At 42.4% G+C, this 12,218-nt stretch overlaps 1 protein-coding gene across 4 annotated transcripts in view; it reads right to left on the bottom strand.

The window, feature by feature from the left end:
- Positions 1 to 8,652, bottom strand: part of LOC308527121 (putative RNA-binding protein Luc7-like 2) — a gene marked incomplete at its 5' end in the record, with an annotated part of 62,216 nt that extends 53,564 nt beyond the window's left edge. Inside the window, 2 exons of one of the 4 annotated variants that reach the window (XM_081102461.1) lie at positions 5,291 to 5,374; positions 8,178 to 8,652. Coding sequence is in view for 1 of the 4 variants with exons in the window: in XM_081102459.1 (XP_080958585.1) it covers positions 8,178 to 8,238 (61 nt within the window). Of the gene's footprint in view, positions 1 to 5,097; positions 5,375 to 8,177 lie in introns of all 4 variants that reach the window. The other 3 variants (XM_081102463.1, XM_081102459.1, XM_081102460.1) reach the window with 3 other exon arrangements.
- Positions 8,653 to 12,218: the final 3,566 nt, after the last annotated feature.

Genomic DNA, 12,218 nt, shown 5'->3' with positions numbered 1-12,218 from the left:
GCTTTTTCTTTTCTTTTTTTTTTTCTTTTTTTAAATATATTTTATTGATTTTTTACAGGGAGGAAGGGAGAGAGAGAGAGAGTTAGAAACATCGATGAGAGAGAAACATCGACCAGCCGCCTCCTGCACACCCACCACTGGGGATATGCCCGCAACCCAGGTACATGCCCTCGACCGGAATCAAACCCGGGACCTTTCAGTCCGCAGGCCGACGCTCTATCCACTGAGCCAAACCGGTTTTGGCCAAAGCTTTTTCTTAAAGAGCAAGATAGCAAATTATTTTATGCTTGCAGTATGTCTAGTGCGACTCAACTCTGCTGTGGTAAGGCAAAGAAGTTACATACATTATGTACACAAATGGGCATGGTTGTATTCCAATAAAACTTTATTTACAAAAGCAGATGGGTGATAATGCCAGCCTTGATCTAAAACATACCCTCAAGTAAATGAAAAGAGTATATTGTGTAACCTAATAGTTGGACAGAATACAGAAGCAGTTAAACAACTAGGTAGACTATAGATAACATCCAATAAATATCCAACCTATTTTATTGAAAGGCAAAGCTTTGGAAAGTTTAACTTTGAAAGAGAAGACAGGTCTGCAAAAAACTGAGGTCTCAGGAAGATAAAAAACAAGACAATTTACCATGTTCAGGAGACAAAAGACTCAGTAAGGGCAGCTGGTTAAATTCTTTTCATGTTAGAATGCATGGATCAGTATCTAGAGTGGTTTGTTTCTTTGCTTGCTTTTGTGTGTGTGTGTGTTTAATATATTTTTATTGGTTTCAGAGAGGAAGGGAGAGGGAGACATAGAAACATCAATGAAGAGAGAGAATCATTGATTGGCTGCCTCCTGCATGCCCCCTTCTGGGGATTGAGCCCACAACCCCGGCATGTGCCCTGACAGAAAGTCAAACTGTGATCTCCTGGTTCATAGGTTGATGCTCAACCACTGAGCAACACCGGCTGGGCCAGAATCATTTTTTTAGGAAAAAAATTTACAGACCCTCTTCTCTAGCCCATGTTAAATAGCAAATTATGACATTCAACTGACTGAGCTACGTATTACTTTATGATGGCAGCTCTGACTTTTCAAAGTTGTAAGTTATTCAGTTAAAACAAAAACATTGAAGCTGTAGCCAATTTCAGAGTTTTTACAAGCTACATTTCTCTACAGCCTCAGTAAACTTACAAAATTTTTTTTTTAATATATTTTATTGATTTTTTTACAGAGAGGAAGGGAGAGAGATAGAGAGTTAGAAACATCGATGAGAGAGAAACATCAATCAGCTGCTTCCTGCACACCCACCACTGGGGATGTGCCCGCAACCACGGTACATGCCCTTGACCGGAATCGAACCTGGGACCCTTCAGTCCACAGGCCGACGCTCTATCCACTGAGCCAAACCAGTTAGGGCAAAATTATTAACTCATCTATTTTGGCCTTCCCTTCCAATTTCTACACTAGTGCTGCTACTGCACGAGACTTTAAACCAGTTGGGAAATGTCCGGACCACATAGGGCCAGAGAAATCATTTAGTCTGGCCCTGCCAAGGTATTGAGTTAATTAAATGTTTGACCAAATATAGCAGGGTAATTTTTAAGTTGATAATTTTGTATGGCCCACGAATGATGTTATAAATATCCAAATGGGGAGGGGGGTGGGGCAGGAAGGGGCCAGGCTAGAAGGGGTCAATGGGGGAAAAAAGGGGACATCTGTAATACTTTAAACAATACACATTAAAAAAAATGATTAGCCCTGGCTGATTTGGCTTAGTGGATAGAGCATCGGCCTGCAGACTCAAAGGTCCCAGGTTCGATTCTGGTCAGGGGCATGTGCCTTGGTTGCGGGCACCTCCCTAGTGGGAGGTGTGCAGGAGGCAGCTGATCAATGTTTCTCTTTCATTGATGTTTCTAACTCTCTATTCCTCTCCCTTCCTCTCTGTAAAAAATCAATAAAACATTATTTTTAAAAAAATGATTAAATATATGTGTATGTGTGTGAATGTATGTGTGTGTGTGTGTACACATATCCTCTATAATAAAACCCTAAATATGCAAATTGACCCACAGTGGAATGATTGGTTGCTATGACGTTAACTGACCATCAGGGGGCAGAAGCTCAATGCAGGAGCTGCCCCCTGGTGGTCAGTGCGCTCCCACAGGGGGAATGCCACTGAGCCAGAAGCCTGGCTCACAGCTGGTGAGTGCAGCAGCAGTGACAGGAGCCTCTCCTGCCTCCACTGGAGGCAGGTGGTAAGGAGTCAGGGGTCCCGGGACTGCGAGAGAGATGTCTGACTGCTGGCTTAGGCCAGTGGGGTCCTGGACTGGGAGAGGGCGCAGGCCGGGCTGAGGGACTCTTCTCTCCCGCCCCTCCAGTGCACGAATTTCGTGCACTGGGCATCTAGTATATATATAATCTCCAACCCAGCCAGTGTGGCTCAGTGGTTGAGCTATGAACCAGTCGGGGCCCATGCCTGGGTTGTGGGCTCAATCCCCAGTGTGGCATGTGCAGGAGGCATCCAATCAATGATTCTCTATCATTAATGTTTCTATCTCTCCCTCTCCCCTCCTCTCTGAAATCAATAAAAATATAAATATACATATACGTTTATATATATCCAAATGGCAAAAAAAGGTTCCTTACCCCTGCTTTGAACCAAAAAGGCACAGAATGACTTTCCGCGGGTACTGAATCCACAAGGTACCTGTCAGAAATTTACCGAATCACTAAACCTAACCCTGATCCATGATACCTATTTGCCCTTGATTTCCTGCCACCCGTCTTGAATATGTAGCTCTCACTATCATTTATGCTTATTAGACATTTTACCCAAATGAAACCAAATCAGAGCATGTATTTGCTGCTTACTGAGCTTATGCAGTGACAGACAAAATGATTTTTCTTTGGTTTCAATTTTGTTAACTGAAGTAAAAGAATGTCTCAAAACCATAAGGTTTTCTTGACAAGGAGAGCTAAACAACTGTAAAGAATCCAAGGACAATGCAGGTTTATATGAGGTGATACTATTGTTTTCTGGGCTGTTCTGTAGATAGAAAAATTATTCAGAGTGCAAAATGCAAAATGAGTTAATAGAGTGTTTGTTTTTCTAAATACATTCACTATGTGGGTGTCAACAAAACTTTCAGTATTTTGATATGCCTGGACCTCTGATTAAGTCAAACATTTACCAAAACTCTGTTTAACCTTTTTATGTTTAAATACTGTTCAACCTAATGTCTGCTAAAATTTCTCATGCTGTTAAAGAATTTACAAGCTCTAGAGTAAGAAAATACCCCATTACTATTTTTTTAAATGTGTGCTTGTATATTAAAGGCTATGCCTCCTTCACTTAAAATAAACAATTCAAGTGGAATAGAAGAATGGCTTACAACTGATCAAGAAATAAATGATTCATTATGTTAATGAAAAAAATTAAAACTAAATGCTCTCGATGTTGATGATAAGTCAAGGAACACAGATTACAGTAAACATGATTTTATGAAGAAAATCCACTGAAGAAAATACTGCTTCAATCCGTGATTAAATAATTTATTTTGCAGAAAGGCATCAATGTCATTCTGTCCTATAGGTTCAACTGTTAGGTATCACTACTTTACATTAGGAACAAGTAAATGATTTTCTGAACTGTATTTTCCTGGTTACTACCTAGGATGAATATCCTTTTAATTTTACATCCATAAACTACAACTACCGTACAATATAATGGATCAACAAAAATATTAAATTCTGCCTGGCCAGCATGGGTCAGTACGTAGTTGAGTGTCGATCTATGAACCAGGAGGTCACGGTTCAATTCCCCGTCAGGGCACATGCCCAGTTTGGGGGGTTTGATGACTGATGTGGAGCACACAGGAGGCAGCCTTGATGTTTCTTTCTCTTTCTCTCTCTCTCTCTCTCTCTCTCTCTCTCTCTCCCATCCTCTCTGAAATCAACAAAAATATATATTAAAATTTTTTTTAATTCTGATTAATGTACTGTATTAACTGAGGATGTACAGCATCATATGTTTAGGAAGATGACCCTCAAAAATAGCTAAAATTGGCAGGCTGATGTGGTTCAGTGCTAGAGAGTCAGCCTATGAACCAGAAGGTTCAATTCCCAGTCAGGGCACATGCCCAGGTTTCTGACTCAATCCCCAGGAGGTGGTGTACAGGAGGAGGCCGATCAATGATTCTCTCTCATCACTAATGGTTTTACCTTTCTCTCCCTCTCCCTTCATCTCTCTGAAATCAACAAAAACAAAAAAATACAGTATTTATTAGTAAAAATAAATTTTTAAAAATTGGCTAAAATTATCTGAAAGCTTTATCTTGCTCCTTATACTCCCTAACCATAATGGACAACCAGTGATGTTACAAAATTCTATCCTATATGCTACATACTATTAGTCTACTGGTAATTTTTCAGGGCAGACTTTCATTCCTCGGCTATTTTAACCTTTCAGAGATGATCTCTGATCCCATTTAAAGGTTATAGCAATTAAGAGGTATGAAATCCTCAAAACTACCTTCTGTAACTTCCCTAGTTAATAAACTAAGAATGTTATCTAAATTCACACCCTCAAGTTTATTTAATTCCTATCCTTGTACCCTGCCAGGCCTGTCTGCAGTCAGAACTAGAGATTTAATCATAACTAAAAACTGTTTTTGTTGGCAAAAGGACTTTAGCTAAGGGTCATCCTTGCAATTAACCCAACTCAGCACAAATGACCATAGTCTGTGTGAGGACTCTGGTTTCCCCCAAGTGTCACACAGACAAGTCTCTAGCTGCTGCTTGAATTTCCCTGGGCTGCTTTACTGCTCTGTTTTCAAATGGAATATGTTTAGGGGAAAATCAATTATCCCTCTCCCTTCTTTCAATGCTAACAACTAAAACAAAGATATTTATAAAATTTAACATATTTTACACTTCATATAAAATGATACTGATATATACCTACTTATGGCTCCTCCCTTCTAAAAAACTTTAAATATGTTTTTCCAACATTTTTTTAGTGTAACATAGGAAATTGCTTGGTTTCCCAATTAACAAATTACAGATTTAACTTGAGGCAAAAAGGTTAAGTGACTTACCCAAGATTACAATTAGAGGTACAGCTGGGGCTAGAAACAAGGTCTCCTGAGTCTCAGCCCAGTGCTCTTTTCCTTAGCCCATGATGCCTTATCAGAAAAATCCAAATACAGTCAGACCCCCAGTTACATGGGTATGAGTTACACTGATTCACATATACAAACTTTATATAGTGTGACCAATGTTTCAACTCACGCGGTACCCTGCTTCCATTTATGCAGTATGCCAGGCATCGGCACGATTTTCAGTGGCACACAGGCGGTTGCCACCACCAGGGCCCTAGGCAAAATTGCAAAGAAGGCAAAGTTTGTCTTTGGCCCTCCCACCTCCCTTATACATTCCTCTCCCACCTCCTAGTCATCCCCCTACCCAGCCTCCCAGCACCATCATGCTGCCCTCTGGTTGTGCAAAGCCCCCCACTGCCACCACTCACCCAGGACTGTCCTTTCTGGAAGTGCCCAGTGATCAAAAATTACCTCTCCATTTCCCTGCCACTAAAATTCCTATTCCTGAGGATTTCAGTGAAGTTTAGATAATCTAAATGATTTAAATAATTCAAAATAAGGTACATTTAACAGACTTAAATCTCCAAGGAGTTTAAAAAAGAACTAATTAAAAAGATTTTGGGGAGGAGCAAAAGGAGTAAGTCTTTTATTGGAGGAGGGGGAGGTGCAAGGTAGTCTCAGGACACTAAAGGTTGAGGGAATTACTGCCACCTTGTGTCCCACTATCCTAGAAGACAGTGGTCTCTAGGATTAAAATTTAAAAACAAAATTTTTTTTGAACAGGGCTGCCTTAAATACCTCCTACCTACCTTTTCCATCTCTCTCCCACCTCCTGGATCCCCAAATCCACCTCTTAGTGCCAAAGACAACCAACAGCAGTCCCTGTAAGCTGTTCCTGTGTCCAATACAAGGCTTCCCATTATAGAATTTCAAATTACATGGTCTTATTGAAGAACATATCCATTTTCTCTATGCCTGAATAACTTAAGTTGACTATATGCTAAAAAAGAACAATCCTGATATTTAAAGGCCTTAAGTCATAAAACATGTAAACTCATTAACTATCTGGTTTTCTGGTAAGAAGGAAAAGAATGTTCTGATTATTATCTTATACACATAAAAGAATTTCTGTACCTAAAAAACATTCTTTTCCTTGAAAATAGTATGTTTCTTGCTTCTGGCCCAACACAGCAGTGAATATTCAGTCATTTCAACTAAATAATATTGTGGACTCATAAACATGAATTCATTGGTAAATCCTTTTGGTCTGGAGGCCAAAAAAAAAAAATATCCAGTAACACACAAAAAATAAAAATTTATTTGTATACAAAACAGAATGGATTTTAAGAAATCCCTGTTTCTGCTGACTCCATACAATACACACATTTTTGGTTTAGCTTTGAATGCTACATTAGCTGCCTAGTTCGGAAATTTATCAGCTGATAGTAGAGTATTTTGATCCAACTACCCACCTAGTAAAATTAGAAAATTCAATCCATGCAGAAGGTACCAAAAATGGTATCCATCTAGGACTAAAAAGATCATGTAAATGACTTCTGCAATTTTAATACAAAGATTATTGTCAGCTAAAATCCTATATTAAGCCCCTTCACAATCCTGTCTTCGTAATAAAAAAGGAGCAACGTTAAGACATGCTGCAGCTATAAAATGACCATTCTTATCTAAAGGTGAAAAATGATAAGAGGTAAGTTCTTCCAGTGGCATTTCAAATTAATGTTTATTTTCAAGGGTTTACTACACAAAGAAAATTCATTTCCTTCCCAATCTTCCCCTCCACAAGTATGTTTGCCATCTACACCTATTTGTCTATGTGATCTACAAAGAAAAGTTCCCAATATGGGTTTTAATTAAAACTGAATTGTGAATACTGAAAAGCCATTCTTTAAATATGCATTGCCAAAAATATTTGAACTCAATAAATTTAAAAAACCTACTCACATATTTTGCTGCAAAGCACTCAAGAAGATAAGAGCGACTTAAAATTTTAAGTGTCTTTTCTCTTACATCAAGCAATAAAAATAACTTATTAAGAAAAAAAGCATTTCTTCAATGGTTAAGAAACTATTTACCAGGACAAGCAACATATGAAAATAAACAAGTGTTTTATTTCATTTTCAGAAATTAATGAACTACACCTTTCCTCCACAGTAGCATGGATTTGAGCTGAATTTGAAAGAGTACATTACTAATTATCATCAACAAAAAAGCAACAGCATTTCTTATTTGGAAATTCTCTTTATGACAAAAAGATATCCAGCAATTAGTGGTTTTCTATACAAATTCTAACCTGAGTGCCTAAAAGAATCGTTTCCTTCAATTCTACCTCACTGGGCACCACATTTTCAAAATGGTTCTAGTTGGGGCACATGCAAGATGTGTCAAATTAACTGAACAAAGCCTCTATTAAATTGTCTAACAAAATGGAGGGCTTTCAGGGGAAAAACGAGCCATAATTTTTTTTTTTTCATAAAATGGGGCTAAGCACACCCACTCAAGAAGCCATGGTTTGGGTCAGATATTTTCGTAAGAATGGTTGTTTCTGAGGGGGTTGAGAGTGCATTTCTAGGACTGGGTTTACAGCAAAGGTTTCCTCCGGACTCAGTTGGGGGTGGGGGGGGCGGTTCTCTCTGGATGCTCTGGAGGACGGCGGCGAGAGATGATCCCAAAACTCTGGGTTAGGGATTAGTGCAGGGGGCGGAGGCCCTAGCGGTCCGCAGGTACCTAATTCGACCACAAAATGGGCCGCCCTACTACGCAAGAGAGACGTGGGCTCTCCAGTCCCAGCCAAGTCAACACTGAAGGCTCAAACTCTCCCCCTTCAGCCTCCAGGCCCCGCCTAAGCCCATTGGCAGCAGTTCCCGCCAATCCGCTCGGACACCGCCCCCCCAGCCCGACTGCCCAGCCCTGATTGGATGGGAGCGGAGCCGGGACCTCGTGTTACCAATCTGGGAGCCCCTTACTCAGCCACACACACAAGCCCAGGTGCGCCCGCCGAGCCCCTTCTCCTCGCCTTTCCCGTCCCCTCCCCCACCCCCAGGGCACTGGCAGAGACTTACCGTCCCGGGAGGTGCCCATCAACTGGTCCAGCATCGCGCGCATCTGGGCCTGCGCCGACATGGCGGCGGCGTAGCGGGCGGGTGGACAGGCGGGGGTGGGGCGCAGACCGGGCCCTTTCGGGAGGGGGGGGACAAGGGGAAGGGCTGAGGGAAGGTAAGACGCTCTCTGGTTGCCGCCGCCGCCGCCGCCACCTCGAGGCGTGCGGGAAAGGAGCCGGAGGATTTACAGCGGAGTCCGGGCTGCGCTCCTGACGACCACGCGCACGCGGAAGACAGAGCCCCACGCAAATGACCCTCGTCCCCTCAATCTCTGTCCAAGTCCTGAGACAGAAGCGATAAGGGCTAAGCAAGCTCTCGCCTTCAACACCGCCACCCGCCAGCAGCCGTCAGCCCCCCCTTCAAGCTCTGACGCCGCTCGCCACCGCCGTCGCTGCGACGTGAGCGCGCACGCTGCTCGCGCTCAGTCGTTTTCTGCGGGTCTCCACCAACCGGCGTCCAACTGTATTTGCTCCGCCCGCCCCGCCCAGGAGGGGTTCCGCCCTAACGGCTCTCGTGCGCGTACACGCCAGTTCTCCCGCCCCTTCCTCCCAGATATCGCGAGACTCCGGTGCTTTCCCCAGACCCTCGGGTGGCGTTCGCCTCAGGCGCCAAATCTCTCGTTCCCGGCTGCAGGTCGGAACCCGGCAGCGCGTCACCTTCGGCTGGCGACCCAGACCCAAATCAAATGTCAGAGGGTTAGCCCGAGTCCAGAGTGAGTGGAGGCCTGGCGGGTCGGTTCGACGGAGGTTAGCAGTCTCAATAGCTCATACGGGCGCCTTCCCGAGGAGTATTTACTATCCATTAACCCCTTTTCGGGGGCCCGCCCGGAATCGTAGACTAAACCCTTTTCTCGCGCTGCCGACCCCCTGCCACAGGCGCCCTGGAGGTTTGACATCTGGGTCGTTTTCCTTCATAGAGACTTTTAAGCACCCTCACCCCCACCCCGAACTGGGATAAGTCAAATTAAGGAAATGCCACCTGAAATGAATACACTAGGAAAAAGGAGATGTAACCCATTTCGGCTCGGTCATTGCTTAACAGCAGGAAGCTGTTCGCCTAAATTAGGAACTATGGAGATGAAGCGGTATTCTGAGAAGAGGTGGTCTTGCAGAGAAATGTTTTCCTGCCTGAGAGGGAAATTGGAAGAATAAGGCCTCTCTTTTTATTGTATCAGCAGCAACGGAAAAGAAAGCCTGTGGGTTCATAGCTTGCCATCACCGTGGGTTGAAAACCGGTGGTGGGACTTGGAGCAATTTATTTCTTAACATCATGTTTAATGGAAATACAGGCTGTCCCCTAAAAATATAGTCTATATACACTAACAGCTGATAATTCACTTAATTTTCACTCCTTTTCAGATTTAACTGGTTTGAAATAATGGGTGAAGCCAGACTAAGCTTTAAACAAAGAAAATGTATCCTAATGTGCCACTGCACTGTTTTTATGGGGGCACATAAAAGATTTGGTACAAAACCACAACAGGAATTGAGGGCACACAAATACTGGAGGGACTCATTCTTGATGTTTGTGATTCCATTGCTTCCTGTTATTGTCAATGTTTAGACCAGAATGGTCATCAGTTTGGAAACACGCACTGACAAAATTAATTCATTTCTGTAATTCTTTTAAATTTAGAAAACGAACTGTATGGTTATAAACACTTACTCTATAATCATTCCAAGTGTGTATACGTTTTTTAGGACACCCTGTAGATACTTCAGAGCACTGTTGTGAGGACTAAATGAGCTAACAGAAAATGACCAGCCCAAAGCCTTGCCCTGATGCTTTAACTTTCTTTTATAAAATAATCCCTTAAAATGAGACATAAGTACTTCTGGATACTTTGAAAAGGAAGTAACGGTAAAATTTGTTGTTTCATTACAATTTCAAATGGAGCTTAAGCTTTATTAGCATGATCAACAAAAAATTAATATGTAATAGCCCTAGCCGGTTTAGCTCAGTGGATAGGGTCGTGGGTTCAATTCCCATCAAGGGCACATTCCTCAGTGGCCTGCTTGGTCCCCAGTCCAGTTGGGCGCATGCGAGAGGCAACCAGTCTCTCTCACATCTATGTGTCTGTTTCTCCCGCTCCCTTCCACTCTCTCTAAAAATCAATGGGAAAATGTCCGTGGGTGAGGATTAACAACAACAACAAAAAATTTAACATGAAATAGCAATCATAGTCCCTGGATCCTTTTAAATGCATACTGGGCCAATAAAAATTTTAGAATCACATTGCCTTCAGTAACTGACAAAATAGTTTTCCCATTCAGTTATTTAGGTAACTCAAAATTCAAACAACTCCAAGTACTAGGACTGTCATCCTTTGAAAACTATTTACAATAAAAAAAAAAGTTCACATTAATATCCTTATACATAATAGGGATGCTATTATATACGTTACTAGAGGCCCGGTGCATGGATCTGTGCGGGGGAGGCGGGGTCCCTTAGCGTGGCCTGTGCCCTCTTGCAATCCTGGACCCCTTGAGGGATGTCGGACTGCTGGTTTCGGCCCAATCCCCGCAGGACAGGCTGGGGATCAGGCAGAAACCAGCAGTCCAACGCCGCCTGCCCCTCCTGCCTGCCACTCACGCTCATCCCAGCCCAGTGAGTCCCAATTGATCAGGAGAGGCTTGCACCTCTGCAGCAGCGGTGAGCCCTGCATCTGGCACCTGTTGGTTGATCAGCACTCCTGCTGTGGGAGTGCACTGACCACCGGGGCCAGCTCCTGTATTGAGCTTCTGCCCCATGGTGGTCAGTACGCATCATAGCGACAGGTCAACCGGTCACTCGGTCACTTAGGCTTTTATATATATAGACATGCTCAGGAGGGAACTAACACTAAAATGTTGAATAATTATGTTAGTGAAGAGATTTTAGTCTTAACTTTGTCTTTCTACTTTTCTGGTTATTTACATCTCTTATGAACATCATCTAGTTTTATTCATTTTTAATATGATATTCCTGTCTTAATTGAAGCATTTAATCATTTATATTCATGTAATTAGTCATATTTTGGGTTTAAAGCTCTTATTTTGTCTAGTTGTCTGAATGTTTTATGTTTAATTTTTCTCTCTTTTCTTGCTTGCCTTTTAGTCATTCCACTGTTTCCTCTTCTGGTAGTTTAGAAGTTTTATTCCGTTTTTATTCTTTTGGGGTTTTTTTTTACTTTTTTATTTTATTGATTTTTCACAGAGAGGAAGGGAGAGAGATAGAGAGAGTTAGAAACATCAATGAGAGAGAAACATCGATCAGCTGCCTCCTGCAGATCCCCCACCGGGGATGTGCCCGCAACCCAGGTACATGCCCTTGACCGGAATCGAACCCGGGACCTCTCAGTCCTCAGGCTGACGCTCTATCCACTGAGCCAAACCGGTTTCGGCACTTTTGGGTTTTTTTTTTTAATACATTTTTTATTTCAGAGAGGAAGGAAGAGGGAGAGATAGAAACATCAATGATGAGAGAGAATCATTGATTGGCTGCCTTCTGCACGCCCCCTACTGGGGATCAAGACCGAAACCTGGGCATGTTCCCTTGATGGGAATCAAACCCAAGACCCTTCAGTCAACAGGCCAACGTTCTATCCACTGAGCCAAACCAGCTAGGGCCGTTTTTATTCTTTTAATGGTTACTCTGGAAGTTATGACAGACATCTTTAATGTATCAATGACTAATTTCATCAATACCTTTCCACAGATAGATAACACAAGGAACCTAGAAAACCAGCTACATTTAACTTGTTATATGCTCTTTAGTTCTATGTTTCTTTTTTTAAAGCCAAGTTTCATATAATTGATGTTTATTTACCACTTTCTTTGCTCTTCATTCCTTCTGGAATCTCTGCCTTTCCATTTGGGATCATTTCCATTTTGTCTGAAGTTTAAACTTCAGGACAGGAATCAGCAATCTATAGTCCACAGGCCAAATCTCGCCTACTATCTATTTTTGTGAATACTTTCATTGGAATACTGCCTGGCTCATTCCTTTGCTATTGTCTGTGGT

This window comes from Myotis nattereri, assembly GCF_964212035.1.
Source record: "Myotis nattereri genome assembly, chromosome: 11".
Classification (NCBI taxonomy): Eukaryota; Metazoa; Chordata; class Mammalia; order Chiroptera; family Vespertilionidae; genus Myotis; species Myotis nattereri.
The sequence above is the reverse complement of the archived record's forward strand: the minus strand, read 5'-3'. Positions and strand labels throughout refer to the sequence as shown.